We start from the raw sequence: 26,439 nt of genomic DNA, 5'->3' as shown, positions 1-26,439 counted from the left end.
AACACCACTAGAGGAGTATGCTATTCTGGCCCGTGGAGAGGCACACCAGCATTAAGGAGCTGCAGAAGCTGAAGCTGTGGATAGACAGAAAGCATGAAGCGCCCGGCTGGAAGCGAGCCTCCAGAGACAGAGAGCCTCCAGAGATAGAGAGAATCCAGAGAAACTCCAGAAAGAGTCTCCAGAGAGACAATCAACAGCTCCATGAGCACACTCTGGCCTTGGAGAAGTTCCTCCCTCCAGGCTGAACGCAGCTGCTATGAGAGTCTGGCTATGTAGAGCCAGACCACAGTCATAGAGCTACAGGAGTTAAAGGCCAAACACTGGGCACTGGAGAACGAACACCAATAACTCTTCTCTGAGTTCCACACCTTATCAGCCGAACACCAGGAGCTGATCCCAAAGAACCAAGACCTCCAGATCAAGCTCCAGGATACAGCTGGTGAGTTCTAGACCATTGATAGGGAACAAAACTTCCTCCTATCTCAGCTTCAGGTCTCACTGAAGGATAAAGGCTCCAGCTTGAAGTTTCAGCTTCAAGCGAACCAACTCAAATCCCAGAGGAGCAGACCAGGAACACAAAGCTCCAGAATGACCTTGATTCTCCCTTCACTGAACAGCTGGAGACCAGAGCAGTCTGCTCAGAGCTGGAACAGGCTGTGGCCAAGGAACTGGCTGAGTCAGAAAAACTACCAGACCGGTTGAGGGACTTTAACCAGCAGCTTCATGAGCACACTCTGGCCTGAAGATGAGCCAGATTGATCAGAAGATCAGTTTCTCACAAGATGCTGAACGTACACGCTCACACGCTCAGATATTGCATCATCTGTGGACCTGTTGGGGCGGTATGCGAATTGGAGTGGGGAAAGAGGGTCTGGGATGATGGTATCGTGAGCTAGGACCAGCCTTTCAAAGCATTTCATGGCTAAAGATGTGAGTACTTTTGGACGATAGTCATTTAGACCGGTTCCCTTGGCGTTCCTAGGCACAGGGACTATGTTGGTCTGCTTGAAACATGTAGGTATTACAGACTGGGTCAGGGAGAGGAACATGTCAGTGAAGACACTTGCCAGTTGGTGAGTGCAAGCTCTCAGTACACATCCTGGTAATCTGTCTGGCCCTGCGGCCTTGTAAATACTAGCCTGTTATAAGGACTTACTCACATCGGCTACGGAGAGCATGATCACACAGTTGTCTGGAACAGCTGGTATTCAGTGTTGCTAGCCTTGAAGTGAGCAAAGAAGGTATTTCTCTCGTCTGGTAGGCTCACGTCACTGAACTACTCACGGCAGGGTTTCCCTTTGTAATCCGTGATAGTTTTCAAACACCTGCCACATCCGACAATCGTATAAGTTGGTGTAGTAGAATTCAATCTCAGTCCTGTATTGACGTTTTTCCTGTTTGATGGTGGTCGGATGATGTAGCGAGATTTCTTATAAGCGTCCGGATTAGTGTCCCACACCTTAAAAGCGTCAGCTCTAGCCTTTAGCTCAGTGAGGATGTTGCCTGTAATCCACCACTTCTGGTTGGGATATGTACAGTCGTGGCCAAAAGTTTAGAGAATGACACAAATATACATTTTCACATAGTCTGCAGCTTCAGTTTGTATGATGGCAATTTGCATATACTCCAGAATGTTATGAAGAATGATCAGATGAATTGCAATTAATTGCAATGTCCCTCTTTGCCATGCAAATGAACTGAATCCCCCCAAAACATTTCCACTGCATTTCAGCCCTGCCACAAAAGGACCAACTGATATCATGTCAGTGATTCTCTCATTAACACAGGTGTGAGTGTTTACAAGGACAAGGCTGGAGATCACTCTGTCATGCTGATTGAGTTCGAATAACAGACTGGAAGCTTCAAAAGGAGGGTGGTACTTGGAATCATTGTTCTTCCTCTGTCAACCATGGAGGTTTCCTGCAAGGAAACATGTGCTGTCATCATTGCTTTGCACAAAAAGGGCTTCACGGGCAAGGATATTGCTGCCAGTAAGATTGCACCGAAATCAACCATTTATCGGATCATCAAGAACTTCAAGGAGAGCGGTTCAATTGTTGTGAAGAAGGCTTCAGGGCGCCCAAGAAAGTCCAGCAAGCGCCAGGACCATCTCTTAATGTTGATTCAGCTGCGAGATTGTGGCACCACCAGTACAGAGCTTACTCAGGAATGGCAGCAGGCAGTTGTGAGTCCATCTGCACGCACAGTGAGGCGAAGACCTTTGGAGGATGGCCTGGTGTCAAGAAGGGCAGCAAAGAAGCCACTTCTCTCCAGGAAAAACATCAGGGACAGACTGATATTCTGCAAAAGGTACAGAGATTGGACTGCTGAGGACTGGGGTAAAGTCATTTTCTCTGATGAATCCCCTTTCCAATTGTTTGGGGCATCAGGAAAAAAGCTTGTCCGGAGAAGACAAGGTGAGCGCTACCATCAGTCCAGTGTCATGCCAACAGTAAATCATCCTGAGACCATTCATGTGTGGTGTTGCTTCTCAGCCAAGGGAATGGGCTCACTCACAATTTTGCCTAAGAACACAACCATGAATAAAGAATGGTACCAACCCATCCTCTGAGAGCAACTTCGCCCAACCATCGAGGAACAGTTTGGTGACCAACAATGCCTTTTCCAGCATGATGGAGCACCTCGCCATAAAGTGATAACTAAGTGGCTCGGGGAACAAAACATCAATATTTTGGCCAGGAAACTCCCCAGACCTTAATCCCATTGAGAATTTGTGGACAATCCTCAAGAGGCGGGTGGACAAACAAAAACCCACAAATTCTGACAAACTCCAAGCATTGATTATGCAAGAATAGGCTGCCATCAGTCAGGATGTGGCCCAGAAGTTCATTGACAGCATGCCAGGGCGGATTGCAGAGGTCTTGAAAATACTGCAAATATTGACTCTTTTTCTCAACTTCATGTAATTGTCAATAAAAGCAAACGACACTTATAAAATGCTTGTGATTATACTTCAGTATTCCATAGTAACATCTGACAAAAATATATAAAGTCACTGAAGCAGAACATTTTGTGGAAATTAATATTTGTGTTATTCTCAAAACTTTTGGCCATGACTGTACACAGCTACCTCTTCAAATACAATCTGAAGATAATCTGAAGCCTACTGTAGACAGGAACTGACTAAATACTCACTTGGACGTCTTGCGCTGCGGGTTGTAGATCTTGTAGAGAAAGAAGAGGGGAGCCAGAGACGTCAGGATGATGAAGAACACAAGGAACCCAATCACAGCTTTGTCATTGTCTGAAAACAGATGAGAAGAGTGGTAAAGGGACATTTACTCAACAATGTAAAAGCAACACTGAATGCTGTTTAGCCTACCATGAATGGAGGGAGGAGGAGGGATAAACAGCTACTTGTTCATCAAAATCATATTATTTTATAAATTGGAGTCAGAGAAAGGTAATATTCCTACAAAGTGTATCATTTCAATCAGTCTGACTTGAGTATATTTATTGCAGGTTTCTGCATAAGATTCTTTGGACACTGTGTTAACAACCCTCCAGGCAAGCTTCAATGCCATACAACTCTCCTTCCGTGGCCTCCAATTGCTCTTAAATACAAGTAAAACTAAATGCATGCTTTTCAACCGATCACTGCCTGCACCTGCCCGCCTGTCCAACATCACTACTCTGGACGGCTCTGACTTAGAATATGTGGACAACTACAAATACCTAGGTGTCTGGTTAGACTGTAAACTCTCCTTCCAGACCCACATGAAACATCTCCAATCCAAAGTTAAATCTAGAATTGGCCTCCTATTTCGCAACAAAGCATCCTTCACTCATGCTGCCAAACATACCCTTGTAAAACTGACCATCCTTCCAATCCTCGACTTCAGCGATGTCATTTACAAAATAGCCTCCAATACCCTACTCAACAAATTGGATGCAGTCTATCACAGTGCAATCCGTTTTGTCACCAAAGCCCCATTTACTACCCACCATTGCGAACCTGTACGCTCTCGTTGGCTGGCCCTCGCTTCATACTCGTCGCCAAACCCACTGGCTCCATGTCATCTACAAGACCCTGCTAGGTAAAGTCCCCCCTTATCTCAACTCGCTGGTCACCATAGCATCACCCACCTGTAGCACGTGCTCCAGCAGGTATATCTCTCTGGTCACCCCCAAAACCAATTATTTCTTTGGCCGCCTCTCCTTCCAGTTCTCTGCTGCCAATGACTGGAACGAACTACAAAAATCTCTGAAACTGGAAACACTTATCTCCCTCACTAGCTTTAAGCACCAACTGTCAGAGCAGCTCACAGATTACTGCACCAGTACATAGTCCATCTATAATTTATCCCAAACAACTACCTCTTTCCCTACTGTATTTATTTTATTGATTTATTTATTTTGCTCCTTTGCACCCCATTATTTTTATTTCTACTTTGCACATTCTTTCTTCCACTGCAAATCTACCATTCCAGTGTTTTACTTGCTATATTGTATTTACTTTGCCACCATGGCCTTTTTTTTTGCCTTTACCTCCCTTATCTCACCTCATTTGCTCACATCATATATAGACTTGTTTATTACTGTATTATTGACTGTATGTTTGTTTTACTTCATGTGTAACTCTGTGTTGTTGTATGTGTCGAACTGCTTTGCTTTATCTTGGCCAGGTCGCAATTGTAAATGAGAATTGTTCTCAACTTGCCTACCTGGTTAAATAAAGGTGAAATAAAATAAAAAATAAAACATCTGGAAATGTAAAACTACTTACAGCGAGTAGTAATGTGTGTTTCTATTGGTTTACTCTTGTATTTCCCATTGTATGTAACGATCTGAAAAAAGAAGACATTCATGTATGATCCTTCCATCACAATAGTTCCTGGTCCCCACAAACCCACTGGGTTAACAGGAACGCACAATAATCAAGCCAATACTCTCGTTAATGATCATCCTGACTATGTAAACACATTACCTGAGAGACATACTGGTGAAACACTATTTCTACATCTTCTGTTTAACTCATCTACATACAGTACATAGAGCATTTCATTCAGCAGTATCTAATGCCACAATATATTACAGCATAGTCAATACATTAGGTTTTACTGTATGAATGTTGAATAACGTACCTGAACTGTGTAGTCTGTTAAATAGCCGAGGTCCGCAAATGTAAAATTGCATTTTTTTTTGTTTTGTGGTTTTGTCTCAGACCCAGTGATCGTTGCAATGTACCACTTCTCTTTTCCCTTCCACTGAACTGGCTTTAATTCCTCACATATAATGGTAAAAGCATTGTTCTGAGTATAAGTCACACTCGTTTTCCCCCCCACCTCATCAGGTACTGTCAAACACAAACATAGGCAACAGATTACATTATGGTCATCCTGTTCACAGATCCCAACAGATGTGAAGCAGTTATTTCAAAGAGGCCTGTTGTAAACTGCATTCTTCCACTTCATTTTCTATGATAATTTACTACGGTTCAGAAACATTTTTACTCAGCACCCTTCACTTCAACATCTGCATCGTGGAAAGATTGCTGCAGTATGTTAAAAATCATCATATTGCTATATATTGTGAATTAAATGATATATGCAACGTATGTCACACTTACCTCCAGGTGCAGTTAGGATTGTCTCAGACACTTTTTTGAGTGTATCGTAGCTCATGTCTTTGTACCTTGGCTCAATTGAACAGATATAATTTGTGAATGGCTGCAATTGATTAAAATCATAATGTAATTCATCCGTGGTGTAACAATCTGAAAAATGGATGAAAAAGGAGTCAAAGCTTGATCTGTAATTCTTATCAATTAGTTGTTTGTTTTAAATATATATATAAATGATCTCATCTCCCACCTGAGGCAACTGCTTGTTCGACAAGCTGCCAGGGACATACAATTGTAAAGGCAACCACATCTTTAGGAAAACATACATGCCTGTGTTTTCCATAGGGACTTATCATTAAAATAAGGTTAATTTGTTTGGTGGGTAAAATAATTACTTAAAATGTCTCTGAAAATTGTAGCTTACCTTTAACTTCAGTCTCAATTCTACAGGAAACGCAGGAGTGAAATAGCTGAGTATTTCTGGGGCAGTTAATGCTGTCATTGGTCCATTTAAGGCTTATGGAGGTGTTTGTGTTTGTAGACGTTTTGGTAATGTCCACTTCTACAGAGTGAAATATAAGAATAATATGATCATAGTGATACTGAAATAAATGCATGTTATGTCTTGTTATAGACTATTTTCAGTATTCAAATGTTTAAGTCGAGGGAGAGTTTATATTAAAAAACGTTTGTATAATAACTTACCACATTTGATTTCAACGTCAATGGACTTGGTACTGATGACTTTACTGTTGTGAGTAATCTTTCCACTACAGTTGTATTTCTGAAAGGGTTCCAAATCAGTCAAGTTGATAGACCCGCTGTTTCCTGGGACAAAAACAAGAATATTACTGATTCCTTTGAAAAAATAAATTGTTATCATATGTAAATTCATATGAAATGTGGAAACATTATTTTTTACCTTCACAGGTGTAATGAATGTCCAGATCTTTAGGGCCACAGTTTTTTGGCTTGTTTTTCAATACAATTTCAACAGGGAGTACGTTTTTGTATTCCAGATTGGGAGAGTGTTCGACTGTAGAATACTCTGTTTCAAAATAGGAAAGATTTAATTATAGCCATGCACAAAAGAGACAAAATAGTGATACTGGTTAACAAATGATGGTTTATCAGCAGCCGTGTGCAATGTGGCCACAGCCTTTGATATTTGACTTTATTAGGATCTCTTTTAGTTCTCATTTGGACTAATCTTATAAGAGGATACAGTGCATTTGGAAAGTGTTCAGACACATAACAACTACAGCAACAACTACAACAGCAACAACTCTTCCAGCAACAACTACAGCATTATTCTCAAATGTATTAAATAAATACAAATCCTGACCAATCTACAAACAATACCCCATAATGACAAAGCGAAAACAGATTTTTATAAATGTTGTTCACAGTTATAAGTATTCAGACCCTTTGCTATTTTTTACAATTTATTTTACCTTTATTTTACTAGGCAAGTCAGTTAAGAACAAATTCTTATTTTCAATGACGGCCTAGGAACAGTGCCTGTCAACTGCCTGTTCAAGGGCAGAACGACAGATTTTGTACCTTGTCAGCTCGGGGATTTGAACTTGCAACCTTTCGGTTACTAGTCCAATGCTCTAACCACTAGGCTACCCTGCCGCCCCTATGAGACTCGAAATTGAGCTCAGGTGCATCCTGTTTCCATTGATTATCCTTGAGATGTTTCCACAACTTGATTGGAGTCAATTGATTGGACATGATTTGGAAAGGCACACACCAGTCTATACAAGGTGCCACAGTTGACAGTGCATGTCAGAGCAAAAACCAAGCCGTGATGTTGAAGGAATTGTCCGTAGAGCTCAGAGACAGGATTGTGTCAAGGCACTGGGGAAGGGTACTAAAACATTTCTGCAGCATTGAAGGTCCCCCAAGAACACAGTGGCCTCCATCATTCTTAAATGGAAGAAGTTTGGAACCACCAAGACTCTTCCTAGAGCTGGCCGCCCGGAGGAGAAGGACCTTGGTCAGGGAGGTGACCAAGAACCCGTTGGTCACTCTGACAGAGCTCCAGAGTTCCTCTGTGGAGATTCGAGAACCTTCCAGAAGGACAACCATCTCAGCAGCACTCCACCAATCAGGCCTTTATGGTAGAGTGGCCAGACAGAAGCCACTCCTCAGTAAAAGGCACATGACACCCCACTTAGAGTTTGCCAAAAGCCACCCAAAGGACTCTCAGACCATGAGAAACAAGATTCTCTGAACTGATAAAACCAAGATTGAACTCTTTGGCCTGAATGACAAGCATCACATCTGGAGGAAACCTGGCACCATCCCTACGGTGAAGCATGTTGGTGGCAGCATCATGCTCTGGGGATGTTTTTCAGCAGCAGGGACTGGGAGACTAGTTGGGATTGAGGGAAAGATTAATGGAGCAAAGTACAGAGAGATCATTGAAGAAAACCTGCTCCAGAGATCTCAGGACCTCAAACTGGGGTGAAGGTTCGCCTTCCAAAAGGACAACAACCCTAAGCACACAGCCAAGACAACGCAGGGCTTCGGGACAAGTCTCTGAATGTCCGTAGTGGCCCAGCCAGAGCCCGGACTTGAACACGATTGACCATCTCTGGAAAGACCTGAAAATAGCTGTGCAGCTACACTCCCCATCCAACCGGACAAAGCTTGAGAGGATCTGCAGAGAAGAATGTGAGAAACTCCCCAAATAAAGGTGTGCCAAGCTTGTAGCGTCATATACTGTACTTTCCCGAATGCACTGTATACTGTTGGTCAGGATTGTTTAAATAAAGGATAGCAGGTCATAGTGATTGAGAAATGTCCTTTGCTGTTGAGTAATTCCCGTTTAACATTTGAAATATTTTTCTTTCCGAGTGTTGATAGTAATCTCACCTGCTGTTATGGGTATAGTTCTGCTGATGTTGACACTGCAACCTCCAGGCACAGCTACATTGGTTGTGAAGTTTGTGCAAAAATGTTCATCTAAAAGCTTAAAACAGTTGTCTTTGTCCCAGGTGATAACAGGACTGTTCCATTCAGCATCACTGATATCCCATTTCGTCACATAACACAAATATCCCGGCTTCGTGTTGGTGGAAAACTCTAGGCCATCTAAATCGTGCAAACATTTGTTAAAAGAAATCAAAAAAATTAACAATTTTTCCAACATGTATTATTTTAGATAAGTATCATAGTCTACAGCTAGTTAACTACAAGTGATATTACATAATAGTTATTATAAGTAAGTAATTTGTAATTGTATTGAGATTCAACCTTACTACTAAACACAGTGACTGTTACATCCCACAATTTGTTTTCCCCCAAAGCATTATTTAGGATTTAATAAGGATTATTAGTTCATATGTAATTAACAAATAATACCTTATTAAACAGTGTATGCTCAGTGCCTTTGACATACCCATTTTCTCAGTCCTCAGAGTGCTATTTCCTTGGAGTTCACATTCAGGCTGAATCGTTGTCAAAGTGTATTTCCTGCAAGGCTTCAATGATACCACAATAGTGGAGTTCATCGTTTGATGCTCAACAGTCATGTGTTGTCCTGATTCATCCTGGTACAATATGTTGTATGTGTCGGAGGTTGAGGCCTTTAAGTCAATCTGAAAGCCATAGATGACAGGCGTGACCGTGTATGTACCTATAGTAGATTAAATGAAAAGATTGATCATCATTTATTTATTCAGGTGAACTATCCCTATCATGCACAGTCTTAGAATGCATCTCAAAACAAAGAATTGGAACTCACACTTTGGCGGTGTTGGTTTAGTCTGGCTGCCTGAAAGACGGAACAGACAGGTGAGAATCCACGAGAACAACGTTACATTACAACATCACAACAATCCATTACAACATCACAACACTCCATTACAACATCACAACATTCCATTACAACATCACAACAATCCATTACAACATCACAACACTCCATTACAACATCACAACATTCCATTACAACATCACAACGTTACATTACAACATCACAACAATCCATTACAACATCACAACATTCCATTACAACATCACAACATTCCATTACAACATTCCATTACAACAGTAGGAGAAACATGATCTACTATCATGGACACAACACAGCATCCCATGGAGGAGAGGCCAACCTGTGGGGATAGCTGTAGTGGAAGTCAGGGTGCTTGCAGGGTCAGATGTCTGGGTTTGGGCGACTGCAGTGCTTGCATGGTCAGAAGTGCTTGTGCTCGAGTCGCCAGTTACTATAAAATAGAGAACGACACACTTTTGATGTGAGACAGAGACAATACATTTTACAGCATTAACAGACCTATTAACAGACGTTAATGTAGGAGGTATACATTACCGTTGGAGGGGATAGCTTGGCTTGATGCCTGAGTGATGATGTTTGAGGTGGGGGTAAGCGAACTGAGTGAAGGTGAGATGGTTGTAGTGGCCGTCGTGGTCGTGGTGTTTGGAAGTAAAGGGCCTGATACAAATCATCTCAGTTAGAGAGAGAAATCACAATAAATAAATAACTAAATAAATAAAAAATTATGTGATCAGCTCCTGGTAATGGAGCTGATCAACAGATCCAGCATGACTATGAGAGATTCTGCTTTGCAGGTTTACCTGTGGAGTCGTTTGCATTCTTGGTGGATTGTGTGGGTGAAGGAGTGGAGATGTTGCTTTTGTCTGTGGATAAAAGTGACAGAGTGAGTGCTGCAAGTTTCTGTTGGGGAGAGTTGAGGCAGGAGAGGAGTGGATAGTTGGTTGGTTGGTTGGTTGGTTGGTTGGTTGGTTGGTTGGTTGGTTGGTTGGTTGACTGATGGAGGCTCAAAACTACAATGCTCTTGTTCTGAACTTACCAAACCATGTTTTGTCTGTGACAGTGTGTTCAAAATCACCACAACTGACATTTCACAACTAACACTCTGAGTTCACTTTAGAGAGAGAGAGAGAAATCAAACATATCACTGATGTAAACGGAGGTCGCCTACACCCGGACACTCCAGTGTAGTATTTACCTTGCTCATTTATGGGTGGAGGAGTGGTTGCGATGGATGCTGTCTGAGAGTTTAAAGGTGTGATGGGAATGCTTGGGGGTTTGTTGGTGATGGCTACTGTTCCTGGTGGGGGTATTGTTGCTGCGGAGCCTTGGATGAGAGAGTGAGAGTGAGAGTGAGAGGCTGAGATTAAGATTTTACCCCATAGAGCTAAATGTAGAAGCATAGGATCTCTATGGGGTTGACCAACTTTGGAGCTGGACACCTTGTTGCTGCCTCTGAGCATTAATGTGAATAGCATCTGCAATCATGCAATGGTCACCTTCAGATGTGGACAAATCATGACTGATTCTGGGGGATAAAGACATGAATTAGAGAATAATTTTATATATTGTGTGTGAATACTTTCTGAAGGCACTATATATATATATATATGTATATGTGTGTGTGTGTGTATAGTCATATATATATAGGTTCTGAATACTTTCCAAATGCACTGTATATATATATATGCAGTGCATTTGGAAAGTATTCAGACCCCTTGACTTTTTCCCCATTTTGTTACATTACAGCATTATATAATTGATCAAATTGCTTTTTTCCTTCATCAATCTACACAACATATCCCCATAATGACAAAGCAAAAACAGGTTTTTGCAAATGTTTGCAAATGTATAAAAAATTAAATAAACAGACATACTTTATTTACATCAGTATTCATACCCTTTGATATGAGACTCCAAATTGAGCTCAGGCACATCCTGTTTCTATTAATCATGCTTTAGATGTATCTACAACTTGATTACCTGTGGTAAATTCAATTGATTTGACATGATTTGGAAAGGCACACACCTGCCTATATAAGGTCCCACAGTTGACAGTACATGTCAGAGAAAAACCAAGCCATGAGGTCGAAGGAATTGTCCGTAGAGCTCCGAGACAGGATTGTGTCGAGGCACAGACATGGTGAAGGGTACCAAAAACTGTAATGGATAGTAATGGATATAATAAGTGATATAGTAATGGATATAATAATGGATATAGTAAAAGATATAGTAATGGATATGGTAATGGATATGGTAATGGATATGGTAATGGTAATAGTCATGGGAATAGTAATGAATATAGTAATGGATATAATAAGGATTTTAATAATGGATATAGTAATGGGTAGAATAATTGACATAGTAATGGATATAGTAATGGATGTGGTAATGGTTAAGGTAATGGATATGGTAATGGGTATAGTAAAGGATATAATAATGGATATAGCAATGGATATAGCAATGGATATGGTAATAGTTATATAATGGATATGGTAATGGATATAGTAATGGATATAATAATGGATATAGTAATGGATATAGTAATGGATATAGTAATACATATAATAATGGATATAATAATTGATATGGTAATGGATATAGTAATTGATATAGTAATGGATATAGTAATGGATATAGTAATGGATATGGTAATGGATATGGTAATGGAAATAGTCATGAGAATAGTAATAAATATAGTAATGGATATAATAAGGATTTTAATAATGGATATAGTAATGGGTAGAATAATTGATATAGTAATGGATATAATAATGGATATAGTAATGGATGTGGTAATGGTTAAGGTAATGGATATGGTAATGGGTATAGTAAAGGATATAATAATGGTTACAGTAATGGATATAGTAATGGATATGATAATGGATATAGTAATGGATAAAGTAATGCATACAATAACAATATGGTAATGGCTACAGTAATGGATACGGTAATGGATATAGTAATGGATGTGGTAATGGTTAAGGTAATGGATATGGTAATGGGTATAGTAAAGGATATAATAATGGTTACAGTAATGGATATAGTAATGGATATGATAATGGATATAGTAATGGATAAAGTAATGCATACAATAACAATATGGTAATGGCTACAGTAATGGATACGGTAATGGATATAGTAATGGATATGGTAATGGTTATAATAATGTATATGGTAATGTATTTATCATCATTAGTCATTTAGGTCAACATTGGATCATTCAGAGATTCTCACTGAACTTCTGGAGAGTTTTCTGCACTGAAAGTAAAGGGGCTGAATAATTTTGCACGCCCAATTTTTTTCGTTAAAAAAGTTTGAAATATCCAATAAATGTCATTCCACTTCATGATTGTGTCCCACTTGTTGTTGATTCTTCACAAAAAAATACAGTTTTATATCTTTATGTTTGAAGCCTGAAATGTGGCAAAAGGTCGCAAAGTTCAAGGAGGCCGAATACTTTCGCAAGGCACTGTAGTAATGGATATAATAATGGATATAGTAATGTATATAGTAATGGATATAATAATGGATGTAGTAATGGATAAAGTAATATATATATGATAATGGATATAGTAATGATATAATAATTGATATAATAATAGATATAATAATTTATATGGTAATGGTTATAGTAATGGATATGGTAAAGGATATAGTAATGGATATAGTAATGGATAAATTCACGGATATGATAATTGATATGGTAATGGATCAAGTAATGGATACAATAACTGATATGGTAATGGTTATAGTAATGGATATGGTAATAGTATATAGTAATGGATCAAGTAATGGATATAATAATGGATATGGTAATGGATAACGTAATGGACATAGTAATGGATATAGTAATTGATATAATAATGGATTTGGTAATCGATTTGTAAAGGATATAGTAATGGATATTGTAATATATATAATAATATAATATAATAATATATATAATAATGGATATAGTAATGTATAGTAATGGATAAAGTAATATATATAATAATGATATCGTAATGGATATAGTATTTGATATAATAATGGAAATAGCTATGGATATAATAATGGATGTGGTAATGGTAATAATAGAGGATATGGTAATGGTTATAGCAATGGATATAATAATGGATATAGTAATGGATATAGTAATGATATAATAATGGATATAATAATAGATATAATAATAATATTATTATTATTATTATTATTATTATATATTAGATATAATAATTGATATGGTAATGGATATAGTAATGGTTATAGTAAGGGATATGCTCGTGGATATAGTAATGGATATTGTAATGGATAAAGTAATGGATATGATAATTTATATGGTAATGGGTAGAGTAATGGATATAATATTGGATATAGTAATGGATATGGTAATGGCTATGGTAATGGAAATAGTCATGGGAATAGTAATGAATATAGTAATTGATATAATAATGGATATAGCAATCGATGTGTTAATGGTTATAGTAATGATATGGTAATGGGTATGGTAATGGATATGGATATAGTCATGGATATAATAATGGATAATGGATATAGCAATGGATATAATAATGGATATAGTAATGGATATAGTGATGGATATAGTAATGGATATAATAACGGATATAGTAATGGATATGATCATGGATATGGTAATGGATATAGTAATGATATAGTAATGGATATAATTATGGATTTGGTAATGGATATACTAATGGATTTGGTAATGGATATAATCATTGATATAGTAATGGATATAGTAATGGATATGGTAATTGATATAATAATGGATATAGTAATGGATATAATAATGGATAAAGTAATGGATGTAGTAATGGATATAGTAATGGATATAATAATGGATACAGTAATGGATATAGTAATGGATATAATAATGGATATAATAATGGATATAGTAATGGATATAATAATGGATATACTAATGGATATAGTAATGGATATAGTATTGGATGTAGTAATGGATCTGGCAATGGATATAATGATGGATATAGTAATGGATATGGTAATGGATATAATAATGGATATGGTAATGGATATAATAATGGATATAGTCATGGATATAGTAATGGATATAATAATGGATATAGTGATGGATATAGTAATGGATATAATAACGGATATGGTAATGGATATGATCATGGATACGGTAATGGGTATAGTAATGGATTTGGTAATGGATATAATAATGGATATAGTCATGGATATAGTAATGGATATAATAATGGATATAGTAATGGATATAATAATGGATACAGTAATGGATATAGTAATGGATATAATAATGGATATAGTAATGGATAAAGTAATAGATATAATAATTTAAATGGTAATGGATAAAGTAATGGCTGTAGTAATGGATGTAGTAATGGATACAGTAATGGATATAGTAATGGATATAGTAATGGATATAGGAATGGATATAGTAATGGATATAGTAATGGATATAATAATGGATATAATAATGGATATAGTAATGGATATAATAATGGATATACTAATGGATATAGTAATGGATATAGTATTGGATGTAGTAATGGATCTGGCAATGGATATAATAATGGATATGGTAATGGATATAATAATGGATATGGTAATGGATATAATAATGGATATAGTCATGGATATAGTAATGGATATAATAATGGATATAGTAATGGATATAGTAATGGATATAATAACGGATATGGTAATGGATATGATCATGGATATGGTAATGGATATAGTAATGGATTTGGTAATGGATATACTAATGGATTTGGTAATGGATATAATAATGGATATAGTAATGGATATGGTAATGGATATAATAATGGATATGGTAATGGATATAATAATGGATATAGTCATGGATATAGTAATGGATATAATAATGGATATAATAATGGATAAAGTAATAGATATAATAATTTAAATGGTAATGGATAAAGTAATGGATAAAGTAATGGATGTAGTAATGGATGTAGTAATGGATACAGTAATGGATATAGTAATGGATGTAGTAATGGATACAGTAATGGATATAGTAATGGATATAATAATGGATATAATAATGGATATAGTAATGGATATAATAATGGATATAGTAATGGATATAGTAATTGTTATGGCAATGGATATAATAATGGATATAGTAATGGTTATGGTCATGGATATAGTAATGGATATAACAATGGATATAATAATGGATATAGTAATGGATATAGTATTGGTTATAGTAATGGATATAGTATTGGATAAAGTAATGGATATAATAATTGATATGGTAATGGGATATAATAATGGATATAGTAATGGATAAAGTAATAGCTAGAATAATTGAAATAGTAATGGATATAGTAATGGATATAATAATCAATATAGTAATGGATATACTAATGGATAAATTAATGGATATAATAATGTATATATTAATGGATATAATAATGGATATAGTAATGGATATAATCATTTATATGGTAATGGATATAGTAATGGATATAGCAATGGATATAGTAATGGATATAATAATTTATATAGTCATGGATTTAATAATGGATCAAATAATGGATCAAGTAATGGATATAATAATGGATATAATAATGGATATAATAATTGATATGGTAATGGATATAGTAATGGTAGGCCACAGTATTTCTTAAAATGTTCTATTTTAACTGGAATTGTCCCCATATTTCAAAGTGCTGTACAGAAACCCAGCCTTAAACCCCAAACAGCAAGCGTGAGAGTAGAGCCAACAGTGGAGGCTTGCGTCAATGGTGAGTCACTAATATTTCTTGTTGATACTGGGGCTGCTATGTCTGTCATTAACTGCAAGGCTATGATAAAACCTCCCATGTCTAATGAAATAGTCACAACTGTAGGGGCTTCAGGCCTCCCACTTAGAGAGCAGGTAACAATGCCACTGCCTGTCTCCTTTTGTGAGGAGAAGTGTCAACATCAATTTCTCTACTCTGACCACTGTCCTGTCAATCTGACGGGCAGGGACTGTTACGGAGTCTAGTTGATAGGTAATCGACTAGCCGGACTGTTCCCCGGAACTCCAGTTGTTGCCTTTCGTACAATGCACAAACAAGGCTATTGAACCTGACATTGGTGTCTGTCGTTATTCCTTTATGTAACATATCATACTGAAACATGGTATCAGAAGTGGCTCGGAAAAACACACGTTTGTTATTTTTGTAGCTAAGTACAGTATAGGCGCAGTTACGTTCCATATGCGAACACACGCCGTTTCCTACTCACAACACTGATCAACTCGTTGTTAGCTGCCTAGCAAGCATCACTACCTACGTCGATGACTGAAGGCAAAGAAATCTCATATTCCATTGCTATGGCAGCGAACATTCCGCCACCAAATCCCATGGTTCTCACAGGGGACTGGAATACTAATTGGGACAACTTCAGGGATGAATTCGAGGACTATGCGCTGGCGACCGGTCTACATGAGAAACCCAACGAGGTACAAGCGGCAACTCTGAGGAGTTTAATGGGCAGCGAATGCAGGCATATCTACCGGCACAATCTCACCCTCACAGCACGTCAACAGTGTGATGCAAAGGCTATATTGGATGCATTGGAGAACTACTTCAAACCCGCCAGAAACGTCATTTATGAGCGGTTCGTTTTCGGAAGCTGTAAACAGGAAGAGGGTGAGTCAGTACACAACTTTGTAACCCGTTTGGAGAGAAATCCGCCACTTGTGAATACGGGGATTGAAAGATGAATTGATTCGTGACAAAATAGTGCTGGGAATTGCAAATGAGGATACACGCCGGCATCTACTGAGAGAGGAGACTTAACATTAGTAACTGCCATTGAAATGTGCCGCACTGCTGAAGCAACTGACATGAGAATGAGAGCAATGGAAATCGAAACCCCACGCTCCGACGTTGATACCGTTCACGCTGTTGCTAGGCAGACATTCAGACTAAACCAATCGAGGCAGAGCAATTCACCACGAACGGTGAACACAGAGAGCCCCGTAGCATGTAAATACTGTGGGAATACACACACACGTGGCAAAGAGCACTGCCCTGCCTACGGAAAATCATGCAGAGCATTTTGCAAAAGTGTGTCTCAAAAGCAAAAGAAGGGTGAGTGAGGGCAAGATTCACTGTGTTGATGATGTCATTCAATGTTCAGAGCTGAAAAGTGAAAGTGACATTTACATGCATGAATCCATTGGGGCTGTACACTCAAGAGCGAAGAAATGGTTTGTGACACTACGATTACACAACAAGCAACAACAATGTCAACTGGATTCTGGTGCTACATGCAACGTAATGAGCTACAAAGACAAAATCAATCTGGCACCTGACACACATCAGTGATACTAGACTAAAGCTCTACTCAGGAGAGCTAATGAGCTCTATGGGCACCTTTGAGACCGAATGTGTTATTCGGGGACGCAAACACAAGCTTGAGTTTGAGATTGTAAAAACCAGTCAACATCCTCTCCTCTCAGGCTCTACATGCGAACGCCTGGGACTGATGCAGTCCACTGTACCAAATGACCTGCACATTGTGGATCATGTCCAGCATGGACCACTGTCCAAAGAACAACTACTTAGCAGATATGACGATGTATTCAACATGCCCGTTGAATCTGTGCCTGGGGAGGTACACTTTGAAGTGGATGAGAGCATCACTCCAGTCCAGTGTGCTCCTCGCAATGTGCCCATTGCAATGAAAGTGGCTGTGAAGGCCCAGCTGGACAAGTATGAGGCCGATGACTGGATCAGCAATATGGTCATAGTGAAAAAACCAGAGAAGCTGAGGGTCTGCATCGACCCAAAGCATCTGAACCAAGCACTGAAACGATCCCACTACATCATGCCGACACTAGAGGATGTCCTCTATAAGCTTCCCAAGGCCAGGATTTTCACCTTGGTGGATGCCCGAGATGCATTCCTTCAATGCAAGCTGGATGAAGAAAGCAGCCTCATGACTACCTTCTGGACCCCCTGGGGTCGGAAACGCTGGCTCAAGCTCCCGTTAGGTGTCTCGGTGGCGCCTGAGATATACCAACGTAAGCAGCACGAGTTACTGGCTGGACTCAAGGGCATTGAACCCATCGCAGATGATGTCCTGATCGTAGGCTGTGGTGACACAGACGAAGAAGCAGTACGCGACCACGATGTGAAGCTCCTGGCACTGATGGAGCGCTGCCGATCAGTTAAGCTTCGCCTTGGCCTGAAGAAGCTGCAGTTCAAGGTGAAAGACGTCCACTTCCATGGCCACATTCTCTCGGCAAACGGCCTGAAGCCGGACCCAGACAAGGTCAGAGCGATCCTCGACATGCCAAACCCGTCTGATGCAAAAGGAGTACAGCGTCTCATCGGCTTTGCAAACATTCTTGCAAAGTTCATGCCACACCTATCAGCAGTCTGTGAGCCTCTGCGCCGGTTTCTGGACAAAGACACACCATGGCACTGGCTACCCAAGCACGAGGCCGCAGTGCAGGAGATGAAATCTCTGGCTTCATCCATGCCAGTGTTGCGCTACTACGACGTCATGAAGCCTGTCACAATCCAAAGCGACTCCAGCCAAAGCGGACTTGGATGCTGCCTTATGCAGGAAGGCCAGCCCGTTGCGTTTGCCTCGAGAGCGCTCATCCCCACCGAACAAAACTATGCACAAATTGAGAAAGAGTGCCTCAGCATCGTCTTCTCCTGCCAGCGATTCCATCACTACTTATATGGGCGAGACCTGGTCATCGCTGAAACTGACCACAAACCACTCATTGCCATATTCAGTAAACCTCTCCTCAACGCGCCCAAGAGGCTTCAAAGCATGCTCCTGACTCTGCAAAACTACAGCCTGAAGGTCATTGACAAGCCAGGACCAGAGATGTACATCAGCGACACACTGAGCAGGGCAACAACACAATGTACAGGCAGAGGCACTGTCTATCAGCGGCAGGCCATCTGTTCGCTACAGCAGGAACAACAAGATGTTCAACAGATCAATCAGGCAGACTACTTAAACGTCACAGATCACCGCCTAGCCCAGATAAGGCAACACACTGACAAGGACGAATGCCTACAGTCACTGAAGTCCATGGCTCTCGCAGGTTGGCCATACCTGAAAGAGGAGACACCTTTCACAGTGAGAGAATACTGGACCTTTCGAGATGAGATCAGCGTGCAAAATGGCATCTTGTTCAGAGGTCAGAAGGTCATTATTCCCAAATCACTACGTCCAGAGATGCTTACCCGCATACACTCCAGTCACGTTGGAGGTGATGCATGCTACCGCCAGGCTCGTGAAACATTATACTGGCCAAACATGCAAGCAGAAATTAAAGACTTTGTCAGCAACTGTACCACATGCAACGAGTACGCTCATGAACAGCAAAAGGAAACCATGATGTCACACGAACTGCCCACAAGGGCCTGGCAAATCGTCAGCATGGACTTATTCAGCCACAGACAAAAGGACTATCTTCTCATCGTTGATCACTACTCTGACTTTTGGGAAATTGAACTGCTCCCTGACTTGTCTGCAGAGACGGTCATAAAGCGCTGCAAGGCACAGTTTGCAAGGCAAGGTCAGCCTGACAAGGTAATCACGGACAATGGCCCACAATTCACTGCACAGTTCAAGCGTTTCGCCTCAGAATGGGAGTTTGACCACGTGACCTCCTCTCCAAGACACCCAAAAGCAAATGGCAAGGCAGAATCAGCTGTCAAGATTGCAAAAAACCTGTTAAGCAGGGCCTTGCGCGACAGCAACGACCCATGGAAAGCGATCTTACAGTGGAGGAACACACCCACTGAATACATGGACAGCAGCCCAGCACAACGCCTTCTGTCCAGACGTCTGAAGACTACCATCCCCGTAGCTAACAAGCTACTTGAGCCCTGCGTCATGGTTGGCGTCACAGACAAACTGCGTCACAGAAAGCAGCTCGCTAAGTGCTTCTACGACCGGACTGCTCGGGACCTACCAGAGCTGGAGGTGGGTGAAACAATAAGGATGAAACCGCTGCCGGGAGTCCACACAGGACTTTGGAGGCTGGGCACATGCCTACAGAGAGTTGCACCACGTTCTTACCTGGTGGATGTTGGTGGCTCCCTCTATCGTCGCAATCGGGTGGATCTGCGCGTAGCAGAGCAGACAAACCAGAACACTCACCTAGATGAGCTGGATCACAGTCCAGGCCTAAGGGGAAGGGGTGCAGAATTGAGACATGGGCCAACTGAAGGTGAGGCTTCTACCCCACCAAGTTCTCCAGCTTGTGCCCCTAATCCTACCCCTGTCAGAGCCAATACTTACTCACGGGTGGGTCGGCTGTGCAAGCCACCGGACAGGCTTACTCTGTAAGCAAGGGACTGTTAACTTGCCCTCGGTTAATTAAAATCTATATTTGTTCTTAAATAATTAAATTGAAATTAAAAAAGGAAGATGACAACTGAAGTAAAAAAGAAAATGTAATGCTTTTTCTATTGTTATGACTTGCCCTCTATTGTTAAGAATTGAATGTTATGCCTTCATGGTTGCACTTTCTATTGAAAAGGATGATGTTACGGAGTCTAGTTGATAGGTAATCGACTAGCCGGACTGTTCCCCGGAACTCCAGTTGTTGCCTTTCGTACAATGCACAAACAAGGCTATTGAACCTGTGTAACGGCGTTCTTCGTTTGTAGAAAGAGAGGACCAAAATGCAGCGTGTTGGTTACTCATGACTTTAATTAATGAAAACGGAACGATACATTAAATAACTCATAAATACAAAAACAACAAACGGAACGTGAAACCTATTACAGCCTATCTGGTGAACACTACACAGAGACAGGAACAATCACCCACGAAATACAAAGCGAAACTGAGGCTACCTAAATACGGTTCCCAATCAGAGACAACGAGAATCACCTGACTCTGATTGAGAATCGCCTCAGGCAGCCAAGCCAATACAACACCCCTAATCAGCCGCGATCCCAAATACTACAAACCCCAATACGAAAAACAACATATAAACCCATGTCACACCCTGGCCTACCCAAACATATAACAAAAACACAAAATACAATAACCAAGGCGTGACAACCTGACATTGGTGTCTGTCGTTATTCCTTTATCTAACATATCATACTGAAATAGGGACCTCCTGTGTAAACTTGGCATCAACATAACATTTGGCCAAACCGGTTTAACTGTTATTCATGAAGAAGAGGAGGAAGGGGCGGAGCAATTGATGTTGATGTCTGAGTTGTGACTGGTATTATGCATGGTATGTTGATGATGAGGTGCCCAATATTGCTCGTGTTTTCTCAATGGCCAAAACCCATTGGGGCAACGAGGGCAGTTTCATGTCTGAAGCAGGCTTACATTGCACCTCCCATTGGAGCTGAGCTAATGGAAGACACTCCTAAAGATACCAGGCGCCCATCTAGGGCAGAGTATCCACTCAGTAGGGAGGCAATAGCAGGTATTACTCCTGTTCATGCATCCTTGTTAGTTAATGGTGCTTTAATTCCCTGTCCAGAATCACCCTGTAACACCCCTATCTTGCCTGTTAGAAAACCTTCAGGTGATTGGAGATTTGTCCAGGACTTAAGGCCTGTGAACAATGCAGTTTTTGCCTGTGCCCCGGTGGTTCCTAATGTTACTACACTGTTGGGGGTGGTACCACCCACAGCAGAGTAGTTCTCTGTGATTGATTTGACGAATGCATTTTTCAGTATTCTAGTGGCACCAGAATCTCAGTTCTGGTTTGCCTTCACGTTTCTAGGAAAGCGATTTACTTGGACTCCAATGGGTTATGTGGAATCCACCGCTAGTTTTTCAGCGGCTTTAGAACAAAATCTGGAGGGTTTTATACCCCCTGAGGGAAGCTCTCTGATTCCGTATGTGGATGAATCAGCTCTCTGATTCAGTATGTGGATGAATCAGCTCTCTGATTCAGTATGTGGATGAATCAGCACTCTGTTTCAGTATGTGGATGAATCAGCTCTCTGTTTCAGTATGTGGATGAATCAGCTCTCTGTTTCAGTATGTGGATGAATCAGCTCTCTGATTCAGTATGTGGATGAATCAGCTCTCTGATTCAGTATGTGGATGAATCAGCACTCTGATTCAGTATGTGTATGAATCAGCACTCTGATTCAGTATGTGGATGAATCAGCACTCTGATTCAGTATGTGGATGAATCAGCACTCTGATTCAGTATGTGGATGAATCAGCTTTCTGATTCAGTATGTGGATGAATCAGCACTCTGATTCAGTATGTGGATGAATCAGCACTCTGATTCAGTGTGTGGATGAATCAGCTCTCTGATTCAGTATGTGGATGAATCAGCTCTCTGATTCAGTATGTGGATGAATCAGCACTCTGATTCAGTATGTGTATGAATCAGCTCTCTGATTCAGTATAATCAGCTCTCTGGATGAATCAGCTCTCTGATTCAGTATGTGGATGAATCAGCTCTCTGATTCAGTATGTGGATGAATCAGCACTCTGATTCAGTATGTGGATGAATCAGCTCTCTGATTCAGTATGTGGATGAATCAGCACTCTGATTCAGTATGTGTATGAATCAGCTCTCTGTTTCAGTATGTGGATGAATCAGCTCTCTGATTCAGTATGTGGATGAATCAGCTCTCTGATTCAGTATGTGGATGAATCAGCACTCTGATTCAGTATGTGGATGAATCAGCACTCTGATTCAGTATGTGGATGAATCAGCACTCTGATTCAGTATGTGGATGAATCAGCACTCTGATTCAGTATGTGGATGAATCAGCACTCTGATTCAGTATGTGGATGAATCAGCTCTCTGATTCAGTATGTGGATGAATCAGCACTCTGATTCAGTATGTGGATGATTTGTTGTTGTGCTCCAGCTCAATGGAAACTTGTGAAACTGATACTCGGGCTCTGTTGGTATTTTTCCCTGAGAATGGCCACAACGTTTCAAAGAAGATGTTACAGTTGGTTTCACAGACAGTGAGGTATTTGGGTTATGACATCTCTCCCAATGGCAGGCAGCTGGGTAAAGAGAGGATACAGGCTATTCTCTCTGTCCCACAGCCGGTTACTAAACGACACATGATGTCATTGACTGGTATGGCAGGGTATTGTAGGGCGTGGTTACCTGATTATGCTGAGGTGGTGCAGCCGCTTGCTGACTTTATTTATGGCCACAAAAATGGCAATGATTGACAAAATTAAGTGGACAACAGAGGGACTGACTGCTCTGACCAGACTGAAACAACTCATGACTACTTCTCCCTGTTTGGGGCTCCCAGACCATTCTAAACCTTTTAACCTCTTTGTTTGTGACAAAAATGGTTTTATGTCATCTGTTTTAACACAGGAACATGCAGCGCCCAGTTGGGTATTATTCCAAACAGCTGGACAGTGTGGCCAGAGGTCTGGTTTGTTGTTTGAGATCTGTGGCTGCTGCTACTGAAGCTATGTTGGCTTGTGCAGACATTGTTGCCATGTGTGAACTCACTGTACACGTTCCTCATGCTGTACATGCTCTTATTTCACAGGCAAAGAGGGCCCATCTAACACCAGCTTGACTGCTCCATTATCAGAATGTTCTTCTGACAATGTGTCATGTGACCTTGAAGAGGTGCACTGTGTTAAAATCTGCTACTCTGTTGCTCACCGAGGACGATGGAGAGCCTCACGACTGTGCTGAACTGGTAGAGCTTGTCTCGAAACCAAGTCAGATTTAACTGATGTCGCTTTGCAAATTGCACATTTGTAACAGTTTGTAGATGGTTCTGCTCAGCGTTCTGAGAAAGGAGAACCATTGGTTGTGTATGCGGTTACTACTGCCTCAACCACACTGGAAAGTGCTAAATTACCCTCCCACCTTTCTGCTCAAGCAGCAGAACTCTTTGCACTCACTAGAGCTGGCATATTAGCTCAAGGCCAGGTGCCATACTGCCCACCAGACCCTGAGGATGGAGGACCAGAGACGCCGGAAGTCACCGACTAGATGGGAGGATCAGGCCCAGACTCTACACATAATGTTTCTTGCTCTGGTCTTGAGCATTCTCATTACAGTTGCCATATGGACAGTGACTCAAGGACAACCGGTCCTGGAAAGACAACATGGTACGGACTCGACTGATAACCGTTCAGTCCCACTGCGGGACTTAAATAACAGCCACTCCAGCTCGAGCCAACGGCAGGCTCAGGACAGGAGTCCAGCAAACAATAGCCGCTCCCATATCGAAAGAAGAAGAAGGTCAATGCATCCACTGGATGAGCATCACAGTAGGAATCACGAGGGAAACACTTGATGGTCACTGCTTAACTATACAGTAAAGACTGAACTGATGTTAGGAAATACCTCCTGTTATGTCTGTAGCTTGTTTCCACATTCAGCGATCTCCCCATTCTTACCCATCTTTGCAATAAAAGATCTCAGTTGCCATTATGTTGACCACTCTCAACTTTTCATTAGAGATACTGAAATGTTGAAAGTCAAATGCTATTGCAAAAGCTTAATTATTACTAAAAGTTCAATTTAAGTGTGTGATTTGCTCTCTCATTTCTTGGTAATACAGGAAATTTCCACGACAGTGCAGACAAAATGGAAAAGGCCGCTTAAAATGGAACATGGAAGTGGTTGAGCTGTGATCTGTCTAAAAAGAACCCCACATCTAAACTCTGTCTTACTGCAGTTGATAGAAGTACATTCTACATTCAGAACATTCACATGTATTGGAGATTCATGCTAAATATTCACAAACAAGGGTGCACTTTTGCACACAGAGCAAGAGGTTTGAATGTAGCGTTGTTGCACAGTGAAAGGCAGGTATTAACTTCAGATTATTACTTAGATGTTAAGTCCCTGATCTAGATAGATATCCAATCACTGAATGCATTTTAGTGGACCAAGTTAAGAGTAAGAATTTGACTAATCACTAATCAGGTGTGTCCTTTCTCTGAGGGGGAACATGAGGGGACCAACTCAGCAGACTCCTCTTTAAAAGCAAGTCCTCCAGGTGACGCCCACCCAGACAGTTTTTAGAAGGACTTGACAATCTCAGAGTTACTCTATTCCAACTCACTTTTAATAGTTAAACCTAACAAAGTTATTTACATTTTGAATGGTCTGAAAATAAGTATACCATATCCTGCTTGAACCACAGCCCTTTATCCCTCTCCCAAACATGATTGATCCATTGTCAACATTTTAAATTCCTGTAGAAAAATGCCTCAAGTAAATTAGATTTGATCAACCTTATTAAATGCACCTCTTACACTCCTTGAGTGATCGCATCGGGATACATTTTCTAAAACAATTCCATGTACTTTATTGGTGAATTTAGGCCCCACAGCCCTGTCACCATTAAAGGAATAATAGCCCTCCCATCAGCCCCATCCCCTGGGTATCATACTGTACTTACATATGGCCAGCTCTATGAGACCAGTACACAGCAGCAGGATCTTCAGTCCATAGAGACCTGCCATGTCCAGGAGCGACGATCACACTACCCAGAGACCATACGTCCTAAAGGTAACGCCAAAAGAAACTCTTACAAATTATCTGTCTTATTCTCAACAACTAAAAACTAAAAAACGCTGAAATTGTGTGTATTTGTCTTTACGTATGTCTTCCCTCCAGTCTTATCAGCGGACACAGCTTCCTGAATGTGTTCCCCTAACCCTAAACCTCGCCTCTGGTCCCTCAGCGCTACGCGACAAGTGATGTCACAGCTAGCTGAGACTCTGTACTTTACCTTATTTTACAGGAAGTTCCATTTCATCTACGCCACACATCTCCTTCCCTCCAGTCTTATCAGCGGACACAGCTTCCTGAATGTGTTCCCCTAACCCTAAACCTCTCCTCTTGTCCCTCAGCGCTATGCGACAAGTTATGTCATAGCTAGCTGTGGGAAGGAGATGTGTGGCGTAGATGAAATAGTATTTCCTGTAAAATAAGGTAAAGTACAGAGTCTCAGCTAGCAAATCAAATCAAATTTAATTTGTCACATACACACGGTTAGCAGATGTTAATGCGAGTGTAGCGAAATACTTGTGCTTCTAGTTCCGACAATGCAGTAATAACCAACGAGTAAT

The 26,439-nt window shown here is 40.6% G+C and overlaps 1 protein-coding gene across 30 annotated transcripts in view; it reads right to left on the bottom strand.

Moving 5' to 3' along the window:
* Nucleotides 1-26,061, bottom strand: part of ptprc (protein tyrosine phosphatase receptor type C) — a 98,916-nt gene extending 72,855 nt beyond the window's left edge. For 3 of the 30 annotated variants that reach the window (XM_052464251.1, XM_052464299.1, XM_052464320.1), the window contains exons 1-3: nucleotides 25,767-25,845; nucleotides 10,585-10,713; nucleotides 10,190-10,252 (exon numbers count right to left, since the gene is read on the bottom strand). In XM_052464251.1, coding sequence (XP_052320211.1) covers nucleotides 10,190-10,252; nucleotides 10,585-10,713; nucleotides 25,767-25,830 — 256 coding nt within the window. In that variant the 5' untranslated portion in view covers nucleotides 25,831-25,845. Of the gene's footprint in view, nucleotides 1-4,747; nucleotides 4,809-5,105; nucleotides 5,318-5,590; nucleotides 5,738-6,008; nucleotides 6,147-6,289; nucleotides 6,413-6,506; nucleotides 6,633-8,467; nucleotides 8,687-8,993; nucleotides 9,231-9,338; nucleotides 9,369-9,708; nucleotides 9,820-9,923; nucleotides 10,047-10,189; nucleotides 10,253-10,584; nucleotides 10,714-25,766; nucleotides 25,846-25,967 lie in introns of those variants that run through there. The other 27 variants (XM_052464233.1, XM_052464257.1, XM_052464246.1 and 24 more) reach the window with 21 other exon arrangements.
* Between the last annotated feature and the right edge of the window lie 378 nt (nucleotides 26,062-26,439).

Source organism: Oncorhynchus keta, chromosome 1, assembly GCF_023373465.1.
Source record: "Oncorhynchus keta strain PuntledgeMale-10-30-2019 chromosome 1, Oket_V2, whole genome shotgun sequence".
Classification (NCBI taxonomy): domain Eukaryota; kingdom Metazoa; phylum Chordata; class Actinopteri; order Salmoniformes; family Salmonidae; genus Oncorhynchus; species Oncorhynchus keta.
This window is presented reverse-complemented; position numbering and strand designations above follow the sequence as displayed.